At 51.7% G+C, this 24,494-nt stretch overlaps 1 protein-coding gene across 2 annotated transcripts in view; it reads left to right on the top strand.

Moving 5' to 3' along the window:
* Nucleotides 1–24,494, top strand: part of RUNX3 (RUNX family transcription factor 3) — a 135,060-nt gene that overhangs the window by 33,280 nt on the left and 77,286 nt on the right. The window contains exon 5 of one of the 2 annotated variants that reach the window (XM_077337642.1): nt 24,224–24,477. In XM_077337642.1, coding sequence (XP_077193757.1) covers nt 24,224–24,477 — 254 coding nt within the window. Of the gene's footprint in view, nt 1–24,156; nt 24,478–24,494 lie in introns of those variants that run through there. The other variant, XM_077337643.1, reaches the window with a different exon arrangement.

Below are 24,494 nucleotides of genomic sequence, written 5' to 3'. Positions count from 1 at the left end.
GAGAGAGTTCTGAGAGAACCATGACTGGCCCAAGGTCACCCAGCTGCCTGCATGTGGAGGAGGGGGAGGAGTGGGGAATCAAACACCAGTCTCCAGATTAAGGACTGCAGCTCTTAACCCATACGCCAAGCTGGCTCTCATGTTTTGATGAAATCTTTTGAGAAAGAATGCAAACCATGCTGACATGCTGTGTGTATGGCAAGGTGTATGGTTTTGCAGGTCCAGCCCAATTTAGAACCATTTCCCATGTCCTGGTGCCTCTCTCTCTCTCTCTCTCTCTCTCTCTCTCTCTCTCCCTCCCTCCCTCCCTCCCTCCACTGGATGGCTTCTTCTGGCTTGCAAAAAACAAAGGCAATTGGCTAATCAAGAAGAAATACACCGAAAGGTTTCTTCTACATGGTGACTGTTCATGGTGATTGCCATTGCCACCACGAACACAGAGGTAATGGCATCAGAGCATTTAAGCTATCTACCTCCCCCCACCCTTTACTTGAGCTAGCCCCCTTCTGCATCCATCACCCCTCCCCCCCAAGTGGATGTAAGAGTCAATTGAATTCTTGCTGTAGCTTTAAACCACAGTTGAGATGTCAATTACCAACTGCAAACTATGGCAACATGTCAATTACCAAACTTTTTTAAAAGCAGGAAGGAAAAAAGCAGGGGTGGGGCTGTGGAGGGCTGTGACATGGGAAATGGTAATGATGTGTGCAGAAGCAGCTGAGATGTGCACCTTTTTGCCACATGGTTTGCAGGTACACTGACTGCAATCTTTCCCAAAGGTGTGCGAAGATTAGAGCAAAACAGGAAAACCCAGATAGGGGACAATTAGGAAGTGATACTGTTTAAATGCTTTAGAAATAATATAAAAATAACAAGAACAATAATAACAAATAAACAAATAAATAAGAAAAACTATTCCAGCTCAGATGCCCAGTTGAAGTAACTCACACTCCAAAGGTTTAGGGATGTGGAAATGGGTTTCCATTTGACAGATTCCCAAGTTACTTAGGAGTCTTTGAGTTTCACAAAATCAGACCTATTTGACTGAGATGATTCTGAGCAGCTCTTCTCTCTGCAGAATAACAACAAAGAAAGAACTGTTGCACATCTCTTGACCCCCCCCCTCACCATCCCCCCCAAAACCCAACCCCAACTTTATGTGGATAAGTCCTTAGGGTAGATTTCATGAGCTGCATTTGTCTGCGATTTAATGGTTTAATTTGTACCTTGTGTGATTGTTGGGGAATAAGTCCCTTGGTAGATGGAGCCTATTTGCGGACGTGCACATCGATTTAATGTGGAACCAGCTGTCGGCCCATGATTTCCTTCACATCCATGACCACCCCCTCTTAAGAGTGGAGGTGAATCCATGTGCAGTGCTGCTGTGTGGAGGCTAGTCTCAGCCTCACAATTGCCCACACATGTGAGGCCTGCCATCAAAGATCCCCGGATGGTTGTGGGTTTCCATTTTCTTCACTGCTCAAATAACCTGGGGTGGAGAACATGTGATCAAGATGGTACATGTGGGGACCATGTGTGTCAACTTTCACATTGGAATCGTTTGTCGTGTGGTTCCATGGCTGCTTCCGGACCACTTCCTGTGTCGTTCTGGCTGCCAGTTTCAACTCGCTGCAGACTGGATGGGGTGGGTGGGGGGTGGAGGGTACTCAAATCTCTGCAAATCTGTCAAGATTAGCTTTAGCTTCCCATTTCTCTGAATAATTGGATACTTTGCAAAATAATTCCTCGCCAGCTGGCTATCTGAGCTATCAAGAGCTCCTGTGGTGCAGCGTACAGCATACCAGACTAGGATCTGAGAGACTCGAGTTCAGATCCCCATTTCGCCATAATGCTTGCTGGGTGATCTTGGGCCACTTGCGCTGTCTCTGCAAAGCCTACCTCATAGGATCGTTGTGAAGATAAAATGGGGAAAGAAAGAACGATCCCAGAAGCAGCTTTGGGTCCTCATAGAGGAGAGCAGCAAGGTATGAATCAAAAGATGTCTGCATTTGATACTTGGCTTTGGTGTGACTGTTAAGAAAGGATACCATGGGGTAGCCAGTGCAAAATTCACTCTTGCCCTAGAGCTTTTGTACTTGTGGAAATGCAAGAAAAAGATTTATTGTTTGGAGTGTTCACAACCAGTTTGGTTCACTATGTCTTTTCTCAATTGACAATTCATACAAAAACAAAGTTTTTCATATACTCCATGAAGAGTTTGATAGTCACAGAAGGCTGAGGGATAAATGTAGGCTAGGCTGCCAAGGAAACTCTTTGTATATTTTGGAAAGCTCTTCTTGGAGTATATGAAAAACTTTGTTTTTGTATAAATTATCCATCATCTTGATGATTTGTTGTGAAGGCGCCAAGCAATAAATTGAAGGAAAAGGCTTTGGACAACAACTCTTGCTGAAGTTGTTTGTCATACTTTAAGCCATCATTTGCACAGGCCTTTCTTTGGTCTTCCCCAGGCTCCATCCCCAAATCTCTAGGAGCTTCCCAACCTGGAGCTGGAAAATCCTACAGGCTCCCACATTTCCCACTGGAGGCTAATCCCATCAAGTAAAATGATTGTTTAAGAATTAAGCACAGTGAAACCTAGACCAAGATTCAAAGAGTTACTTCAGAAAAATGAAGAGTTTGGACAGGCCAAAAGGATTTGCCTTTTTAGTTTATTTTTCTTTGAGCAGCAGGCTTCTTCCTGCAGTTCTGCATCACTGTCTGATTTTGATGGCCCCTTTGGTTTCAAAAGTAGTTTCTTATGCAGCACTGGAGGAAGAGAGGAGGAGCAGATGCTCAATACTGGGCCCGGGTTCCATGTGAGCCTGTGCAAACTGAACTGTGCTGATTCTTGAATGCTGCTGGATCCAGGCCAAGGATTGAGACCCTGAACGTTTGGGTAGCCAACCTGAATGTTCTACGCATTTATGCTGCTCTGCCTTATTGCCAAATGTTGTCAGGTTTTGAGCATTGACAAGCCTTTAATCTTTTTGATGGGGTGAGAAGCAGTGGTGTTTTTAGTCTGCCAAGTGGCATTCAATACGTCTCAAGAATTTGCTAGCATTTCACTACAGGCATCGTACGGTATCATGTGGTACTAGAAGAAGAAGAAGAGTTGTTTTTTTATACCCCACTTTTCACTGCCCGAAGGAGTCTCATAGCAGCTTATAATTGCCTTCCCTTCCTCTCCCCACAGCAGGTAGGTGAGGCTGAGAGAGCTCTGATAGAACTCTAGGTCAGAAGAGCACTATCAGAGCTGTGACTGGCCCAAGGTCACCCCAGCTGCCTGCAGGTGGAGGAGCGGGGAATCAAACCCGGCTCTCCAGATTAGAAGCCGTCGCTCTTAACCACTCCACTACACTGGCTCCCAATGCTGACACGGAATTATCTATTATTAGCCAGCATCTTATGACAGACACCGGTTTGTCCATAACTACAAATGCCATTGCATAAACAGAGGAGCCTGCCTGTCTAGCCCTGCATGCAGATTGGCATCAGAAAGGAAGAGAAAGGCCTGGCGACTGAGATCTTGTGAGGCCCTGGTTGGACTGCTGATCACCTTCTGCATGCAGCTGACAGCCAATGGCATTTTGGCGTCTGCCAGTTTGTATCTGGCTGTTGATAGCATTTAGCAGGACATGCCACAGCACATCGTATCTGGCAGATGACATGCAATGTCAATCATTGTCCAGCATCCTCCAGTCAACCTAAGATGTTCGTAGAAGAAGAGCCCTGCCAGATCAGAACTGTGTTCCCTGTAGGCTGGCATCCTGTTTCACCCAGTGGCCCACCAATTGCATAAATGTGTCTCCCACACTACTATTTAGAGACACTAGGGGCTGAATGTGCAACTTTCTGCATGTGCTCTGCCTCTCAGCCATCGCCTCCCTCTGGAGGCCAAATGCTGAGCTGGCCGGATTACAGCCTGGCAATCTGTGCTGTGTACCTACGCATTGTCCTGACCTGTGTGGCTCAGGAAAAACCAGATCTCATAAGCCGGGCAGTGTATTAAAGCTGTGATGTTCAGTAAGGCATGGGCACTCAGCTCCAACAACCAACAATTTTACTAGAACCAGAAAGACTGAACACAGGCAACCGTAACTGGGGAACTTATATACATGCTTGAGACTCCTGCCAAGACATGCTGTTGGCCCTTAATGGAGGCCCATGATGAGTCTGCTTGCTGATTGGCTGTAAACCTGGACACGGTGAACCCCTAACAAGAGTTCAGGATTCCGGTTCTCCCTTTGAGCTCAAGGTGTCGTAATGTCCTCAGACACGCTGCAGGGTCAGCTCTGGATGGGAGACCACCAAGGAAGTCCTGGCTTGCAACATAGAGGCAGGTCATGGCAAAGCACCTCTGTTAATCCCTTGCCTTGCAGATCCCACAGAGTTGGCTTAAGCAAATCCTTCAGGGTTGCTTTGAGAGGCTGCATAGCATCGTCAAGGGCATCCGGGCCTCATCTGGAGAGTTGGGTTTGATTCACTGCTCCTCCACATGCAGTCATCTTGGGCTGGTCACAGTTCTCTCAGAGCTCTCTCAGCCCCACCTTCCTCACAGTGGGTCTGTTGTGGGGAGAAAAAGGAAAGGTGTTTGTAAGCCACTTTGGGACTCCTTGGGGTAGTGAAAAGCGGGGTATTAAAAACCAGCTCTTCTTCTTTTGCTTCTTAAGTCGGCTACAATGTAGTGATAGCTTCTACCACCCACTGTCAACTCCTTGCAAGAGATGGCAGCAAAATCATGTCCGACCCATCACGACCCCATGGACAATGTTCCTCCAGGCCTTCCTGTCATTTAAGTTTGCACCTACTGCTTCAGTGACTCCATCCAGCCACCTCATTCTCTGTCGTCCCCGTCTTCTTTTGCCCTCAATCGCTCCCAGCATTGGGCTCTTCTCCAGGGAGTCCTTCCTTCTCATGAGGTGGCCAAAGTATTTGAGTTTCATCTTCAGGATCTGGCCTTCTAAGGAGCAGTCAGGGCTGATCTCCTCTAGGACTGACCGGTTTGTTCGCCTTGCAGTCCAAGGGACTCGCAAGAGTCTTCTCCAGCACCAGAGTTCAAAAGCCTCAATTCTTTGACGCTTGGCCTTCCTTATGGTCCAACTTTCATAGCCATACATTGCAACTGGGAAGACCATAGCCTTGTCTAGACGCACTTTTGTTGGCAGCATACAAGGAGGTAAACATTTCAAGTAAAAATGAGAATGAGAAATTATCTATTCAGACTTTATTTGCACCATTTAGATGGTTTTCCTTGTCAGACGTGCTTCAGTGGTCTTTAGCTATTTGTGGGATTCTTAAGTGTCACTTTTCCACCCAGAAATGATAACCTGGAATTGTTGGCCATGCTGTTTCCTGGAGCTCTGCCCATAGAAGAGAAGAGGAGCTGGGGGTTTTGTACCCTGCTTTTTCCTAACAGAAGAAATCTCAAAGCAGCTTACAATCGCCCACTCTTACTCTCCCCATAACAGTGACCCTGTGAGGAAGGTGGGTCTGAGAGAGCCCTGAGAGAACTCTGGATGGCCCAAGGTCACCTAACTGGCTGCATGTGAAAGAGGAGTGGGAGATCAAACCCAGTTCTCTTGCTTAGGGGCTGCCACTCTTTACCACTACACCATGCGGGCTCTCAGGGTTACTGGTGACTGGCTGGCAACAGGAGACAGGAGGACTTACAATTGTGCTTCACCCTTAAAACCAATGGGATGAAATTAATTCAAAAGAAATTCCGTCTAAACATCAGGAAGAAGTTCCTGACAGTGAGAGCGGTTTCTCAGTGGAACAGGCTTCCTCGGGAGGTGGTGGGTTCTCCATCTTTGGAAATTTTTAAACAGAGGCTAGATAACCATCTGACAGAGAGGCTGATTCTGTGAAGGCTCAAGGGGGTGGCAGGTTACAGTAGATAAGCGATTGGGATGTGAGTGTCCTGCATAGTGCAGAGGGATTGGACTAGATGACCCAGGAGGTCCCTTCCAACTCTGTTATTCTATGATTCTGGAAACTCAGAGGTCTAACCAAAAGAAAGGATGGTCTAAAAGCTCTTAGCCTGCCAGTTTCTCTTACCCAGTCCCCTTCACTGCTCGCCTGCCCTGTCATCGGCTAAAGGTTAATGGAGAATAAGGGTCAGAGAGATGGCAAACACACCGCCTGTCCTGTACCACTGGATACCGAGAAAGCGTCTGGGGAGGTCAGCAGCCCCTCTGAAACGCTACTTGCCGAGATGACTTCATCCACAATATCCCTTTTTTGAAAAGTGGTTCAGCTGGTGCGTTATCAGGAGATCTCCAAGAGAGCAAAGTAGGTGACCCAGAGGAAGCTTTCTATTAAAAATTCATTGCATTGGTACCCAGGCCCAAATTCTCAAGAGCACATAGGATTCAAGGTCATGTGCACCACGACAGGGTTATGATTGCAGCAGGAAGAGAGAATGTCCCTCCTCTGCTGGTTTCTGTGAACTTTGGAGGAATTCCTCAGTGCAATTCAGAGGAACAGGTATTAGCCATGGGGGCTAAATGGAACCTCCACGTCCAGAAGCAGTATGTCAGTTGCTGGAAGGGGACAGCAACAGATGGAGAGCAGCTTCTGTTCCCCTATGGGGATCATGGGGCATGTGGTGCCTTAGAGAGCCAGCTGGGTGTGGTGATTAAGAGTGGAGGCCTCCAATCTGGAGAACTGGATTTGATTCCCCACTCCTCCTCCATATGCAGCCAGCTGGGTGACTTGGGTCAGTCACCGTTTTCTCAGAGCTCTCTCAGTCTTACCTACCTCACAGAGTGTCTATTGTGGGGGAGAGGAAGGGAAGGTGATTGTATGCTGCTTTGACTCTGAGACTCCTTCGGGTAGAAAAAAAAAGCAGGGTATAAAACCCCAGCTCTTTTTCTTCTGGTGAAGGTTAGGGGACTATCCTTTATCTATTCTTAAAGATGCTGTCATTACTGTCCAGCCTGTTAAGATTTTGGGTTGGGGTTCGTAGTTCAAATTTGTGTACCGGCACGTGAATTGAAAGAAGCCAGTGTTTTTGTGGCTGGTGCTGACCCATGGATGTCAGAGGAATTCAGCGGTCTTTGACTGGGACAGCAGATCATGGTTTAAAAATGAGAGAGAGATTTTGGGGTTTTGCAGAACTCATCATCAGATAACGCTAAATATTCAAAGCACAATCAAATGTAACAAACACACCTCCTGGTGTGTGTTGGAAGACATGCCCTGTTCAGACATTCCTCCCAATCAAGGGGCCTAATCCATGATAGTCCAAGATGACCCAAAAGGTTGAGTTCATCTGAAACAAGGCTTTGGAGGATACAGAGTCCTCCAGAACACGTGAATAAAAGCCAGAATCCAATAGATTCCAGAACTGCCTCTAGGCTCCACTGCACATTCACAGAGGCCTCCAGCTCATCACATTTTCTTATGTCCTGCGCATTTGGGAACATATGCACTAGATCCTCTTCCAAATCATCGAGTGACATGTGTTAATGACATGTTTCATTAGCTCTTATCACCACGCCAAAGGCACCTTTGCCTCTATGACATATAGATAAAAAGACTGTCTGGCTGTTTTTAATAAAATTTTCTCTGGGCCAGAAGAGACTTGCATTTACTGGTCAATGTAGAGTTGAAAACCAGTAGGAACCAAGTAGCAACCAACTCCACTGAAAAAAAATCCACCCACCCATTCCACTTAAAAAAAATGCAACCCATATGACTATCGTGTCTCTTCTTCTCTTCGCTTCTGCTTCATAATTAGCTTCAGAATTCGATTGCAAAGAGGAAACGGGGCAGCTTTTGCGCCTATGCGGATGGATATTACTGTTCCATTTGATGTGGCGATTGGAGGAATGCTGTTATTCATTCTTGCCTGCAATAAAAACCACATGTTTTTAAGACTTTGCACTTGGACTCCTAGGAAAGGGATCAAGTATGTTTTGTATGCATGGCATGAGATCTTTTCTTTTTTTTTTAAGGAGTTGTAAACATTCCGAGAGCGGTCAGCCTTTCGTGTTGGGTTAGAATGGGTCGGAACCCCTTAGCCCAAAGAGACGAGAAATGGACAATCCACTCTCCTGTTGAACAACACAGAGCCATTGGGTACTGAGGACATTTCCACATGTTCTTCACATCCACGTAGGCCTAATACACAATGCTAAATTAAGTCTTTATTGCTGGAAGACTGCCTGGCCACAGTTCTTCAAGATCTCAGGTGCAGACTCACCTGTCCTGCTACCTGAGATCCATGAATCAAATACATCATGGATTGGACACTAGATCTGCTACCGCACTTGGGGCCATCCTCAGAGAACAAGTCTTTAATCCCTTACTTCATTTATAGCCAGCCTTTTGCACTCTGAATAGAGGAGGATTAAAAGCATTAGAAAGGACTGTAGTGAAGACTGGTATAATATGGGCAACAAGCAGTGCAATGGGAATAAGCCCCCGCTGCATGGACTGGAGCAAGAATCTGTTTAGGAATGCAGTTTACTTGTGCATGCAATTTATACCTATTGGTTTGCCAGCATTATTTAGCAACTAGAAATCAAGCCCATTTTAATCTGGAATAAAATGGGCGCTAGATGGGCACGGCCTCCTGCCCCCGACTCCCAAAGGCTTCCGCAGCTGTGGGGCCGCAGAAGTCTTTATCCTCCCCCCCCCTCCGGCCGGCATAAGGGTACAGTGGGGCCGGGGCTGGGGGGAAGCGGCCTACCTGTCTTGATGGGCGGCAGCGGGGCAGTCACGGCGGTAGCAGCTCGGGTGGGGGCGGCGGCGGCGGCGGCGGCGGCTCGCTGGCGGCGGCGGCGGCCATTTTGGGCGGCTGGCTCGCTGGCAGCGGCGGCGGCTGGCTGGTAGGCTGCGGCGGCGTCCATTTTCGGCGGCGGCTGGGTGGCAGGCGGCGGCGGCGGGGGCTGGCTGGCGGCGGCGGCCGCAGCAATTTTCGGCCATTTTCGGCGGCGGCTGGCTGGCGGCGGCTGCTGGCTGTCGGCGGCGGCCATTTTCGGCGGCGGCTGGCTGTCGGCGGCAGCGGCGGCTGGCTGTCGGCGGCGGCGGCCATTTTGAGAGGTCCGTTGCTGGCGGGTGCTCCCTTGCCGGCGGCCTGACGGCTCGGGAGGCGCTTCGCGCCTCCCGAGCCGTCAGCGCGCCGGGCAGGGAGCACCCGCCAGCCGCGCATAGCGCGGCTGGCGGGTGCTCCCTTGCAAGTGAAGCAGGGAATGGGGAGCCGCGCTTCGCGCGGCTCCCCATTGCCTGTTTGGGCTGGGATGGACACTTGGAGGGGCCAATCAGGAGCCGCTTCGCGGCTCCTGATTGGCCCCTCCGAGTTTTTATCCCGGACAGGGCCCGCCCTAACTCCTCCCACAGTGCCCTTACTCCTTTATACAGTCCGTGGCGCTCCGCGCCACGGGGCTGTTTAAAGATTGGTATCAGTTGTGACTGAAGTAAATCCTAGAGGACTGTGGATGGAAGGGTGGATGTGTCTGCTGCCCAGTTTTAAGAGTTCTTCCCACACTAATCTTTTTGCTTTAAAAAACCAGGGAATGAACACAAGGTCTTCTCTGTACAAGATAGATGCTCTGCTGCTGATCCATGGCCCCAGCTAAAGGCAAGAGAAAGATCACAAAACCTGCCCCCTTAGAATCATAGAGTTGGAAGGGGCCAAACAGGCCATCTAGTCCAACCCCCTGCTCAACGCAGAATCAGCCCTAAGCATCCTAAAGCTATGGCGCTATTCAGATACTCCACTCGGGAATGTGAGGCGGGGACTTTCTGGTGATGGCTCTTCACTTCTTGAACACTATTCCTCAAGAGCGCCACCTAGCATCACTTCATCGCAGTTGATGTTCCAGGATCAGGTGACCATTCAAGTGTGTTTTCTTTAGGCTTTGTTGTTGGTGCCTGAATTCTCTGGTTGAGACGGTTGGTGGTACTCATATTTGTCTCTTTCAGTGCCTCGTTCCATGTTTTCCCTGGCTGTTCATTTTACCCCAATGACTCAGTGGTGTTATTTGGATCTTTTATTGGGCTAAGAGCCACCTTGATGAAGTCTGTCTTGGAAAAGTGGGACAAAATAAATTCTCTTAAGAAACTAAAGGATTTCCTTTCGGCTAAAGACCTAGTGTGATACTGGAGTGACAGGCTTGGGATGAATGGAGCGACTCCATGCTGGATCCTTGTTGAAAAAAAGCACCAGCATCAGGTGTAGATTGACCCTAGGGCACAAATGCTCAATCATTAACATTACCTAGTTTGCAAAAGAACTCATAGAAAGGTTAACTCTTGAACTAGCCAATTTCCCTTGCGAGTTGCAAATGCAGGTGGAGCACCCAAAATCCCCAGCACGTACCTGAGACCGCCGGGGGCGGGGGGTGGTGGGGAATGTTGCAGATTCCAGTCAAATCAGTTCAGACAAAATATCTTTCCAATCAAGCGGAACAGGCAGTGCTTCACCCTAGCCCAAGCTTTCCCTCGGTATTCGCAACTAGGTTTTCTCAATGGAAGGTCGCCACGGTCCCTTAACTTGCAGGCAATTTCCGAAACTGTTGCAGAGGAGTAAACGCGGCCAAGAACCGCCAGGATAAGATGGACAGCTTGATTAGGATGAATGTTCGTTAAAAATAAAAAACACATGGGAAGTATTTTCTGCCTCTTCCAGAGGGTGTGTCCCACTCCTGAATTCAATTTTTTAAAACAACAACAACAGATCCTATCTTCCTTCCTGCATTATTAAAATGCTGGTATGGTGTTAGAATATTCAGCCATCTAATATTCGAGTAAGCTGTTACCTGAGATATCACCAGTCTGAACCTATTGATTTTACGTCAGTTTTGGAGCAGGGCCATGGCTCGGGGTAGAGCCTCTGCTTTTCATGCAGAAGGTCCCAGGTTCGATTCCTGGTGTCTCCAGTTAAAAGGAGCAGGAAGTAGACAATCTCCACTTGAGAGATCTCCACTTGAGACCTTGGAGCAGCTGCTGCCAGTCAGAGGAGACAGGACTGAACTTGCTTGACCAGGGGTCTGCCTGAGTCCTTCGAATGTCTGTGTTTGGGTATGGCAGCATATGGACAACCTGAATGGAATGGAATGAATAGAGTTTTTAATCAACCTACTGGGCATGTTCACCCCCTGGAGGTCTTAGTTGGGGTTCTTTTAGTCATTTTTAATTTGCCGCATTGTATCTCGGCTCCCTGTATAGGCATTGTGGATTGTATGTCATTTTTAGGGGAATTTTACTGGGGGGTTTATATATTGTAACCCGCCACGAGCCATTTCGGGAGTGGCGGGCTAAGAGATAGAAAGAGAGAGACGGAGAGAGAGGGAGAGATAGAAAGAGGGAGAGAGAGAGAGAGAGAGAAAGCAAGAAAGCAAGAAAGCAAGAAAGCATGCAAGCAGTGGCTTAAAGAAAGTTCAGACATAATAGATGCAATCTGGCCAAAGTAAAATACTTTAACACCCCACCCCAATCTTTTTCCACAAGGGAGAAACTCAACACAAATGAGGACACTTGCAAAATCTGGTTTCATCCCTAAATCAAGTTAAAAGAGTTTAATGGTTCCTAGATAAACCACTCAAAATCCATGTTCATGTGGATGCATGTGCATCTGCTACATTTATGTATATATATAAAATCAAGGCACAAACTGACCATTCTACTCTCCCAGCAGCTCCAGGTAGCTTTCATCAGCATACCAGCTGGTGATTTTCTGCTTCTTTTAGGGAAGGAGAGAGTTACTTCTGCAATTAATTGGCAATTAATTAATTGTATTTTGCTGGGAGGGGCAGGTTGCATTGACAAAAGCAGTTTGCTGTATTGATTAATTCTAACGGAACCTCAATAGTGTTGGCCTAGGCAAGAAGCCTCTTGTGGCGCAGAGTGGTAAGCGGCAGAAATGCTGTCTGAAGCTGTCTGACCATGAGGTTGGGAGTTCAATCCCAGCAGCTGGCTCAAGAAGAAGAAGAAGAAGAGTTGGTTCTTATATGTCGCTTTTCCCTACCCAAAGGAGGCTCAAAGCGGCTTACAGTTGCCTTCCCATTCCTCTCCCCACAACAGACGCCCTGTGGGGTGGGTGAGGCTGAGAGAGCGCTGATATCACTGCCAGGTCAGAACAGCGGCGAGCCCAAGGTCACCCAGCTGGTTGCATGTGGGGGAGTGCAGAATCGAACCTGGCATGCCAGATTAGAAGTCCGCACTACTAACCACTACACCAAACTGGCTCTCAAGGTTGACTCAGCCTTCCATCCTTCCGAGGTCGGTAAAATGAGTACCCAGCTTGCTGGGGGGTAAACGGTAATAACTGGGGAAGGTACTGGCAAACCACCCCGTATTGAGTCTGCCATGAAAACGCTGGAGGGTGTCATCCCAAGGGTCAGACATGACTCGGTGCTTGCACAGGGTATACCTTTACCTTTAGGCAAGAAGAGAAGACCCTGCAGAGGGCAGCAAGCAGCCAATGTGAAAGGTCAGCACCTTCCCTCCTGTTCCTGTCCTTCCTCCTTTGTCTCCCAATTGCTGGAGCAATTACCGTCCCCTTTTTGGGGGGAAGTGCCAAACTCAGCCTTACCCCCTCACTCAGCTGGAGATATAGTCCAGAACCTCTCTCTGTTTCTCTTTGCTACCAAGTATGGTCATTCCGCAATCAACATGCATTTATATATTATTTGATTTACAGCCTGTGCCTCTCCACAAGAGGGATCGGGGAGGTTTACAACATATTCTCTGGTCTTCTTGAACCTCATTGTGCAACCTTGCTGTGTTCATTACAGACAGGACCATGTTAAGTAGGGGGCCACCTCGACCCCCCCTTAAGTACGGGGTCACCTCAACATTGTGAATGGGCTGTGTCATCCCCCCCCCCATTGGGAAGGGAGGCCCAGGCTAGCCTGTTCTTGTCAGATCCCAGAAAGTAAGCAGAGCTGGTCCTGATTAGCTCTTGGATGGGAGGCCAAACCAGATGAAGCATTCATTTACGTTTTGAGGCATGTGGAACTCCACGCAGGTAAAAAAGAAGTAAAGCTGGATTTTATACCCCACTTTTCACTATCCGAAGGAGTCCCAAAATGGCTTACAAAACACCTTTTTCTTCCTCTCATCACAACAACCCTGTGAAGTAGGTGGAGTTGAGAGACCTCTGCGAGAACTGCAAGAACAGTAACTGGCCCAAGTTCACCCAGCTGGCTGTGTGTGGAGGAGTAGGGAATCAAAGTGAGTGGGTGGGCAGGAAGGGATGTGCCAGTGTTTGTGTTTTGTGGCCGTTCCTTGCATACCCAGGGAATTGCTGGTCGCCACTGTGGGATGGTAGGTGAATTTCTGCCAGACCAGGCTGGAGAAACACTGGGGCATGAAATTGGGGTCACTGTGGGTGGGCAGGTAGTTGTGAGTTCCTGCATTGTGCTGGGGTTGGACTAGATGACCCTGGAGGAGCCTTCCAACTCTATGATTCTATGAAAGCCCGTTCTCCAGATTAGAGACCATCACTCTTAGCCACTACCCCATGCTTGTGCTCACTTGGCATGATCTTTAAGCTGAGGTCTAACACATGTGAAAGGCTTTAAGCATCCTAAAAGATCTGTAGAAATGTTAAAGGCCATTGTAGAGTCAAAAAAAGATTACAATAATGACAGGGTAAAGTGAATAGGAAAATGCTTTACACTGGCATTCATAAACACACCTTGCTGGTAACATGAAATCATTTCTATCAGTTTCCACTGGATGGAATACTTCCCTCTGCACATAGGGTATGTTTCTTGGTCCTCCAGACATGTTGATGGTTGCAGACAAAACCCTGGAAGGCCAGTTCTAAGGACATCAGCGGGGGAGTTCTTTGCACCGAGTTGTATAAAGCCCAGCCCTGGTTTGCCTGGAAGGAAAGGCACAGAGTGCTGCGTGCTGCCTGAACCCATCAAGGCTCAGGGTGTGGACTGGCAACGGTTAGCAATGGAGGAAGTAATATATATACATTTACCAGCTGGCCAGTGAATGGAACCTATTTGCTTCCTTAACTAAACCAATTAGGAAGATTGTAGTCAGATAGGCTTTGAATTTACACCAATTAGGCTGTGCTTATTCCTAGGCAAACAAACTGGATTTGACAGGAGTTTCCACAAATCGTAGCTGCTCTAACACTGCAGCAAATTTAAGCCTCAAAGAGGAATCTCTGGGGAATGACAAGAATCTCTCTCTCTCTCTCTCTCTCTCTCTCTCTCTCTCTCTCTCTCTCTCTCTCTCTCTCTCTCTCTCTCTCTCTCTCTCTCTGTGTGTGTGTCTTCAACCGTTATTCCTTTGGAAATAGGGCCTGTTGAAACACAGGGACTTTGTGTTCACTTGTGAGAATACCCCACTATCTTCCTTTAGAAGCCTAGATTTTTTCCCAAGGTATTCCTTGGGCAACTTTGAGAAGTGAACAACCTCCAGAAATCGAACGAGTTTCTTCCAAATCAAAAAGATGCAGTCTGAAGGCCACTTTTCTTCATCAGGGGCACTTTTTAAAACTGGGACTCAAGGTAGATGACTCAGAGTGAGTTAATACCATCCACAATTTGATTGAAGAAGCAACCCGGAATCTACAAAAGGTAGAAACCAACACGCAGCAGAGAGAAAGGGGAAAGTAAATGTTGGGGAAAAAAGAGATTTGTGACATGACTGCACAGCCCTTGAAAGCACAGTGACAGTTCACAGCACTAATAAGGGGTGATAAGTCAACCTGGTTATTTAATACCTGTGGTCAGTCACAAGCTATACCTCTTGCATTTCGTAGCTTTTTTATCTAACGTTCATCATGCACTTTCCTCCTCTGCTGTAAACATATTTCTGCTGACTGAGAAATCATTTCAGGCATCTGAGAAAGTGGGCAGTAGTCCACAAAAGCATATGCCACAATGAATCTGTTAGCAGGGTTGCCAAGAACCTGGAGGGGAGAGGCATGCCCTGTCCCTTTAATAGAGACTCTAGGATTTTTACGGCATGGAGGTCAGTTGCATAAGCTGGGAAATAACCACCAGTTATACTACTATGAAAGGTGCAGCATGTTCTTCTTCTGGCCTGTTGGCAAGCCTGCTGTAAAGTGCCCCAAAGCTCCCTTTAGGACAGGGGTAGTCGAACTGCGGCCCTCCAGATGTCCATGAACTACAATTCCCAGAAGCCCCTGCCAGCAAATGCTTTAGGATATGAACAGAGTAGCTCCCCCTGCCAAACAACATAAGTGAAGAAATTAATTATGGTCAGGTAAGGACTATGAATCAAGAGGCTCAGAGTCCTTGCACAGTTTCGACTGGGGAGGGACTCCTTAATAGTTCAAGAAAGCAGTTCTGTGGGGTGAGCATAAGCCCACGGCCATTTTGCTGTCCCTGTGACTCAGAGAGTCACAGCTTTTTTTGAAAGCCAGGCCTACTTGTGAAGTCATGCCCTTGTAGTTTGCCCTCCTACCAGAAACTCACAAGTTTATTTTTCATGTTCAATATTTATTTATACCCAATAGGGACCTAAAACCTGTTACAACACCATTCTCCCCTTGGTGCAGTGGTTAGGAGTGTGGACTTTACTCTGATGAGCTGGGTTTGATTCCCCGGTCTTCCCCCACATGCAGCCAGCTGGGTGACCCTGGGCTTGCCTCAGCCCTGATAAAGCTGTTCTGACCGAGCAGTGATATCAGGGCTCTCTCAGCCTCACCCGCCTCACAGGGTGTTGTGGGGAGAGGAAAGGGAAGGTGATTGTAAGCTGTCTTGAGACTCCTCCTCCTCTTCTTCTTCTTCTATCCCCACAACCACCATCTTGTGAGGTAGGTGAGGCTTAAGGAGAGGGACTGGCTCACGGCCACTCAGAAAGCCTCCATGGAAGGACAGGGGTTCAAACTCAGGTCTCTCAGATATGAGAGTGATGCTCTACTCCAGCCTTTCTCAACTTTCTGACCATTGAAAAACCCCTGAAAACATTCTTCAGACTTTGAGAAATCCTCGAAGTGGCGCAATCGTGCAAAATATGGTTGGGAAGCATAGCTGTGTACATGCCCACCTGGGGTCCCTCCCCTCCTCACCCCCTCCGACCCATCGCAACCCCATGGACAATGATCCTCCAGGCCTTCCTGTCCTCTACCATTTCTCGAAGTCCATTTAAGTTTGCACCGAGTGCTTCAGTGACTCCATCCAGCCACCTCATTCTCTGTCTTCCCCTTCTGCTTTTGCCCTCGATAGCTCCCAGCATTAGGCTCTTCTCCAGGGAGTCCTTCCTTCTCATGAGGTGGCCAAAGTATTTGAGTTTCATCTTCAGGATCTGGCCTTCTAAGGAGCAGTCAGGGCTGATCTCTAGGACTGACCGGTTTGTTCACCTTGCAGTCCAAGGGACTCGCAAGAGTCTTCTCCAGCACCAGAGTTCAAAAGCCTCGATTCTTATTGGCCTTATGGTCCAACTTTCACAGCCATACATTGCAACTGTTGTGTGTGTGTGTGTGTGTGTGTACACACACAGACACACACACACAAACACATATAAATAATTAACTCTCATCCATTCAGGAAACCCTTTCAGGGTCGGTTTCAGGAGTGTTGCAGATTGTCAACGACGTTGTGCATAACGGCAAAACTGTAGTGATTTCAATTAGTAACCATTGTGCTATTTTGGACGAATGCAGAACGGCCCCCAGAGTTTCACAAACCCCGGTTGAGGATTCCTGGTGCAACCATGATGCCCTGCTGGCTCTCCTATGGAACTCCGGCACTCCTGAGCAGCCGGTTAGGATCTCCACTGAACCTGTTCTCTCAGCTCACCTTATTCCACCTCCCCCATCCTGATCTGGTGACTCGCTTCTGAGAGAGTCATGACCCACTTCTAAGTCTGTTTTAAGAACTGCCACGTAACCTTTACAACGACCCTGTACAGCAAGGCAAATGTGAGCAGCGCCTCAGTTTGGGCTGTGAGGCATAACCTGTGGAGTATGTTTATGGCAAAGGAGTGGCTTGAGCATTCTCATTGCCTACCTTCGCCTGTTCGGTGATGTCCTATGCTAACCGTCATCTCAAAATACCAGGCAAGATTTTTGTTTGTTTGGGTTTTTGGTCACTTGGGAAATTCCAGTAGAAAAAGTATTTAGGGAGAGAAGAAGGGCCCTGCATGTGTCGGCTGACTGCTGTTTCCCCCCCTTCAGGCTTGGTGGGAGGTAAACTTAGCGGCCGCGGGTTCTGCAAAGCCTCCGTTGGCAGTGAGGTTTTGATTTTAATACCCGCAGGGTTGTTATGTGAAGCGGCGGCGTCGAAGGATGTGGTTAAAGCGCCAACTAGTGGCCGGGGAGCAAAATGACAACTCCGATTGGCACGCCTGTTATTTTGCTGTGCCGCCGAACAATTGTGCTCCCGAACTTCCGATAGACGAGCGGCCCTTTTTAAAAATCAAATTAAAGGCACAGAAAGAACCACCGGATTCTCGGAGATGTCTTGTGCTCTGCGTGAGTCTGTGCAGGCTTCCTGTGTGGCCGGCCCAGGGAGTTTCAGGCTCAATTTACAGCCACACCCGAGGCAGGGTTAATTCTGTGGGGTCTCGGTTTGGACATTCAGAAATAGTCAAGCCCGGAGAACACGGATAAGATTTGCAGATTTTTTTAAACACTCTCATTTACCTATTCATAGAAGCAGTTTGGCAGCTGTTTAAAAATCTGGCTTCCTAAAGGGCATGTGCGCGCGTGTACATTTCCTGGGGGGAATCGGGTCCCCCTGACCTCATGCGAAAGAGGCAAGACCAAAGCAGTGACTCATGCCGCGGCGCAACGGGAAACCTCCAGGGCAGGCAGGCAATTCTGTGGCTTGTCTGGATAGGGAGTGAGTCTGCCCCGCATGCCTGACTTCCAGCGACGAAGGACTTCCTCCGCCCCTGCTTCCTCGGGGGAGGAGGCAAAGCGGTAGCAGGCAGAGGTGCAACAGGCAGCCTCTTCGGTGGGTGGCTGTTTTGAGCTTCATTTTTTTTAAATTAACGTTTCTCCGGTAGGTTAGAGGTTCATTCATAGTCTGGAAATTGCTGAACCAGACAGAAATATTGTTTGGGGGTGGATCTCCCTCCCCCCCCAAACGATGTCAATTTCAACTGCAGTCATAGAAGCAGCTTTTTTAAAATACCACATTTATTTAAACCGACGATCATATTTCTCAAGAAAGAGGCGCGCATCCGTTTCAGAAAGCAGGTCTTGGACAAGCTAGTATTTGTTCCGCCCACCAAGGAAATCGAGTCGGGGGATTCAGATCTCCCCCCCCCCCCTGAAATGCACTCAGTTCGCAGCTGGGTTTGGGGTGCAAACGGCTCACGTCGGAATTTTGTTGACCAAACCTTTTCAATGAGGGTAGGAATCGCATTCGCAACAGAGAATCCACCGACATTAACCCCCCACAAAAGAACGAGGCAGGGTTTGTGGAGCGACCCCCCCCCCCCGCCGCCCTGGAGACGCCCGAGTCTCTTTCCCCACCAGCGAGGGCCGAGAGGGAACGAAACGTGGAGCTGCCCCTTTTTCCAGCCGCCGCTTTCTCTCTTCTCCCTTCTGCGAAATCTTCCACACAGCTTCCTTCCTGTTGTCCCGAAATTCGAGCCTCGAATTCGAATCCTGCGCGTGCATTCCGCACATTTTTAAAAAATGCCTATTTTCTCTTTAGAATCTAACCAATTTTTTAAAACGAGGGCCTGAAGCGTGTCGGTCTTCCTACCGTTTCCCCGGCAGCCGGATCCCCTCTCTGTTCCCTCGAAAGGAAGGCCCGCTGCTGTCAGGGCGCGGGGGATCGACTCTCAAACGAGTAGGCAGTCCTGCCAACACCGCGAGCCCCGCTCCTGCTCTGCGGTTGTTAGGCATCTCCCTAGCAGTGCCATGAAAGGCAGGCGGGCTTACTCCCGAGTCAAAACGCACCCAAGGCTTTGGAGTTCCGAGCAAAGTGGGTCCCCGGGCCGCTGGTGAGAGTTACAGGCGGGGCAGGAGGGCACGCCACAGGAGGGATCGGGCCCTTGACTTGGAAGTCCCGGGCAGCGAGGCGGGCAGAGCTGGCTTCTCCGTCAGAGATCTCCTGCCCGGCCGGTTCCGTTGTGGGCTCGGCTCACAAAGACGGACTCGATAAACTCCCCGGGCAGGAATTAATTTAGCACTGGAGAATTGGGAGCAACCCTAAACAAGGCTGCTCAGAAGCAATCCCGGGGCTCTGTGTGTGTGTGTGTGTTGGTGGGGGTGACGCCAGGAGGAAAGGGATTTGGGACCCCCCCCCCCAAAAAAAAGCGGCGTGAGAATCCAAAGGCGCGCTTTCAAATGGAGTGTGCATTAGGGGAGGGGGGGGGGATTCGATCCTGGGCCATCGAAGCCCGTCGAGGGACGGCTCCCAAGACGAGGCGCGCAGGAACGGGGTGGGGGGAGAGCTCCACGCGCCTGGAGGGGAGAGGAGCGCAAATGGCTTGGAGAGGATCCGAGGCTTCGACCGGAGGGCCCGCGCCTGAGCCCGTCTCCCCGGGAGGAAGAGCTGGCTGAGCGCGGAAAGGGGATGCCGAGTTAAGGACACCCGGAGCGGCTTTCAAAAACCAAAGCAAACGAGGGGAAAGGGAGTGGGCAAGATCCAGCTCTTTTAAGGCGGCTCTCCTCAGTCCGGGGCAGAAGCAAAGGGGTTGGAAAGGAATTCTTGCTTTTTAACCAAGTGGCAAAGGGGGGACGCGGCGGCCCGTCAGGCGAGACACGCAAGGAAGCGCGCTCCGACGTGCAGTTTCTTGGATTGACCATCCAGCAAACAGGCGTCCAGCCGGAGGCGGCCGCTCTCCTCGGGATCCTCGCCCCCCCCCCTCTCCCTTTCCTCGCTGGCTCGGGTGGAAGTGACTGCAAGGCCATTCCCCCCCTGGGGCTCGGTTTGCCGCCTGACATTTGCAAAAAATCTTTGCAGGCGCATCTCGGGTCGGAGGGTGCCTGTCGAATTTTGTTGTTGTTTGGATCCCTTGCCCACTGGAAAACAGATTCCGCCTGCTTTGGCAGTGGTTTTTGTTCAGTTTTCGATTCCCTTCAAGAAATCAGAGTCAGACCCCAAAAACATTTCTATTTCCCCCTTTTAAACGACACCAGTTTTTTGCTCTTTCTCTGTCGTGGACTCCAAAAATGTATCCCATTTCCCTTGTGAAGACTTCCTATATTGCCTGGAATTTTCGCCCGTGCCCAATTCACCTCAAAATCAATCTTGGGGAGGGGGGGGGGGGTGTCTGGATTAGGATCGTGTCCCTGGGTCTGCCTGTGTGGTGCTTCCAGAACTTCTCTCCGGGTGAGATGCGGGAGGAAAATCTCCTTCTACAGTTCATTGCTAGCGCATTATCCAATGTGTGTGAAATGGGCACAGATAGCCCTGAGCTGCACACCTTTTCTTGGATGATTCTGTTTTCTGGGGGGGAGGGTGTCTGGATTTTCTGCTTAGGGAGCCCCCAAATAGAGCTCTGGTCCAAAAGGTGATCTCCTCCCGCTTGCCCTGCATTACATTCAACCCTTGTCGTTCCGTTGTCCGCCTGGCTCTTGGTCTTCGGCCGTCTGCCATCCTAGCCCTGCTGCATTCTCTGTGAGGCGTTTCATGCGGTGTGTCCCCAGGAGATCGGGGTTTTTTTTATTCCCTCCTCCGAGGGAAAGGCAGGCAGGCTAGGAACAGAGCCCACGAGCGAGCCGGGAGAAGTGCTTGCCCCTGCCATCAGATGTGCTTGCCAATGAAGTGCCAAGCTGAACCGGATTCACTTCGGGAAACACAACCGGCGATTTGGCCCAGGGAGGCTGGAGCAGGACTGAGACGGCAGGCGGATCAGTGCATGTGTGTGTGTGGGGGGGTGCTCTTTTGCCTGCCCCCTTTTCCGAGTCATGTTTTCCTGGATGCTTGCGGGTTTAACCCTTTCGGCCTCATCTCCAGAGGGAGGGAAGCACTAGAATGGGAGGGGGAGAGAGGCTCCCTCTGTTGCCCCCCCCAAAAGCCGGCTGCTGGTGGGACCCTTCAAGTCTGGGCTGGGTGTTCCTCCGCCGGGCGGGTCTTCTCCAGTGGGTTCCTCTAAAGGAGGAATACTAGCCAGGACTAGGGAGATGAAATCTCGAAGGATTTCAGGGCCGGGGTCCCGGTGATGTTGTGGGCTTCCCAGGTTGTGTGGCCGTGGTGTGGTCGCTTGAGCCCCTGACTTTTGGCCAGTCACTGTGGCTGGCCTCTTCAGAGGTAGACACGGCAAGAGGGGAATCTTTCCCTGCCCAAGTGGGGACGCAGGAAACACACTTCCTAAGGATCTTGCTAATGCACTCCGCCCAGACACAGGGAAAGCACTTTCTAAGGGACTTACTAATGAACTTCACCCAGAACTTCACAGGGGAAAGCGCTTCCTAGTTTCAGTCCATCCCAGAAAAGACAGAAATATGGTGCGTTACACACACACAGAGGCACGAAGTAAATAAAATGACGAGCCACTGTTTATTAATCGATTTATTTATCTATAAATTAATACCCCGTCCTTTTCCAGAGGCTCAGGAGAGCTTACAAGACATTTTTAAATGCAACAGTAGTTAAGTAGGTTTTAAAACTCTACAACTCGGGATTCCGATTCAAATCAACCCCATTTATTTCTTCCTTCAACCTTCAGGCCGCTGCCTATATATAAGGCAATGATGGCAGAAGGTGTGTGTGTGTGTGTGTGTGTGTGTGTGTGTGTGTGTGTGTGTGTGTGTGTGCACTCACTTGGGCAAGGAGAGATTCCGCTCTTGTCCTCTCATCCCTCTGAAGATGCCAGCCTCAGTTCTGGGGAAAGGTCTGGGGCTCAGAGCACGTGGCCACAGCCACCCAGCCCAAAAACCCACAACTGCCACTAGCCGGGAGCTTTGGCAGCTTCAGAACTCACCACTTTCCTGTGGGCACGTTTCAGAGGGCAGCCCCTGTTGATCTGCAGGGGGGAGGGGGCAGGGGAGCCCCTTAAAGGCCCGCCAGATTTCCAGAGTGAAGGGAGAGAGCTTCCACCCCGGAATCTTGTAGATCTCTTGGCCGCTCCTGGGTTCGAATCGAGTGGTTCTCTCTGCCTTGCTGATGCGCTGAATGGATTCTCAGGCTGCCAGACAAAAGAGAAAGCGGGGTCAAAGGAGGCCCTGGAAGTGCAGCGGGGTTGGGGCGAAAGGCAAGCGGTGTCAAATTCTATTCAAGGGGGGGGGGAGATCAAGCAGAAACGATTGTCTAGTTAAAGCCGCGGGGAACGGGGCCGGAGCAAAATACGGTTCGGCAAATGCAGTTTTGCAAAATGCAAGTGCAATCCTGGGAAATTTCTTGGGTACAAAACTGCAGGGAGCGCCCTCGGTCTTTCGTCCTTAACACTTGTTCCTCACACCAACCACTGTGAGGTGGGCCAAGATGAAGGGGGGTGTGGCTGGCTGCACCCGGGTCTCCCCCAGGGACCCCAGCCCACCCTCCTTGCTGCTTCTCCTTCCCTTAAGTCAGGATGTCAAGAGCCAGCTTTAGGCGTGCTTATTTGGGGAGGGGCGCGCGGAGCTGACCGTGGGACTGAGCCTGTCTCCTTCGCTTTCTCTTCGCTTCTGCTGCGGTTCTTCTCAGGGGCCTGGAAAGGGCTGGCGGCGGCTTCCTCTCGCCTCCTGCAACGGTGCGGTGGGAGCTCTTTCCGCAGCTCTTCCCTTCCGAGGCCAACCGCCGCCGGAGGGGAGCTCGGGGCAGCCGCAGCTGCAAAGGGGTCCCTCCATTCCCTTGGGCACCAGGAGGAGCTGGGGGGGGGGCTGGCCCATTGAGGTGGCTCTTTAAAAAAAATGGGTGTAGGGTTGCCAACAGTCCTGGAGGAAAATTTCTAGATTTCTGAGGTTTGACTGCGTTCCAGGAGGGCGCGCAAAAGTGTCCGCCGCCTGTTTCGAGGCGCCTTCCAGTTCTTGCAAGGAACCAGAGCATCGCCCCCCCCCCTCCTGGCCTGTTGGCAACCGTCGCTCGGGCTTCTAGCGAAGCTCTCCGACCGGCTTGCAAGAGAGGCGACGGGAGCCAAGGGGCTCGGCCAGGTTTCCCGTCTTCCTCGAGGCTGGCAACTCCCGGTTGCGAAGGGGGGCCGAGGCAGCCGAGGCGTTTCTGGCGGGGAGTCCAGCGCTGCTCCCGGAAGCCCGTGGGCAGGCGGGGGGGCGCCTCGGGGCATCAGCCCTTCGGGCTTCGGGATCCCGGGGTCAGATCGCGAGGCTGCGAGCCGGCTCTCTCGCTCGTGTCCGCCAGGCTTGCTCTCCTCCCAAGCGTGCCTGGGATCGGAGCCCGTATTTGCACAGCTAGATGCATGGGTGGCGGCGGCGGCGGCGGCGGCGGCGGGGGGGGGGGTCCCTTGATCGCCTCCTGGCACTGACCCTCCTCCGGCTGGCCGCCTTTCCCGCAGGGCCCTCAGCGGGCGGCCAGCGCCTTCCGTCCCCCCGATTCCTGCACCCCGCGAGGTCCTTCCTCGGCCTCCTACCGGGTGGCGCAGCCGGGAGCCCCGCGGACCGTCGAGCAGGCCGGCGAGGGGCGCTCGGAGGCGCTGCGCCATTGGCTGCCTCCGCGGCACGGCGCCCCTAGCGGCCGTGGGCGGAACGGCCGGCCCATCCCCTGCGGGTCTCCCATCCCACGGCTCGCCCGCGCCGTCCCGGAGGAGCTGCCTCCCGAAGCGTTCAGGGGACCGGGCGGGGAGGGGCGGGGCGGGGCGGGGCCTCCCGAGGCCCGCCCCTCCCTCCCCGCCTCGGGTTCCTTTACCGCGGCGCGGCGCCGTGATTGGCTTCCTCGGCTGCCGCTCGGCCCGCCCGGTCCCGGCTCTGCCCGGCCTTCAATAAACTTGCCAAGCGCCAGCCAGGCGCGGACAGTCCGGGACGGGGCGCGCAGGGGCCGCGAGGAGGCAGCTCGGAGACCGCAGCAGGCCCAAGCCCGACGGGGGCGCCCCAGCCACCGCCGCCGCCGCCGCAGGAGGGACGCCCGACCCACCCGCCCTCGGGGGCCCCGCAGTGCCGGCCGGGGGTCCGCAACCCGCCCAGCAGGAGGAGGAGGAGACGCCGCAGCCTTCGGGGGAGCTCGGCGGACCGGCCCACTGGCGAGCTGCGCCTGGCTGCCGGCGGCGCGGCGGCCCTCGGCGGGACCCGGCCGTCTGGGCTGCCCGGCTTCCCCGGCGCCCGCCTGGGGTCCCGCCGCCCGCCCCGCGCGCCCCCCGCCGCCGCCGCCGCCGCCGTCTCCGCCTCGCCTCGCCCCGTCCGGGCCGCGCGGCCCGCTAACGCCCGCTGTTGTGATGCGTATTCCCGTAGACCCCAGCACGAGCCGGCGCTTCACCCCGCCCTCGACCGCCTTCGCCTGCGGCGCCAAGATGGGAGAGAGCAGCGGCGGCGGCGCCCTGGGCACGCCCGCCCCCGCCCCCCGCGGCCGCCCCGAGGCGCGCTCCGTCGTCGACGTCCTGGCCGACCACCCCGGCGAGCTGGTGAGGACCGACAGCCCCAACTTCCTCTGCTCCGTCCTGCCCTCGCACTGGCGCTGCAACAAGACCCTGCCCGTCGCCTTCAAGGTAAGCCCGCCCGCCCC

The sequence above is a fragment of the Paroedura picta genome, chromosome 5, assembly GCF_049243985.1.
Source record: "Paroedura picta isolate Pp20150507F chromosome 5, Ppicta_v3.0, whole genome shotgun sequence".
Lineage (NCBI taxonomy): Eukaryota > Metazoa > Chordata > Lepidosauria > Squamata > Gekkonidae > Paroedura > Paroedura picta.
The sequence above is the reverse complement of the archived record's forward strand: the minus strand, read 5'-3'. Positions and strand labels throughout refer to the sequence as shown.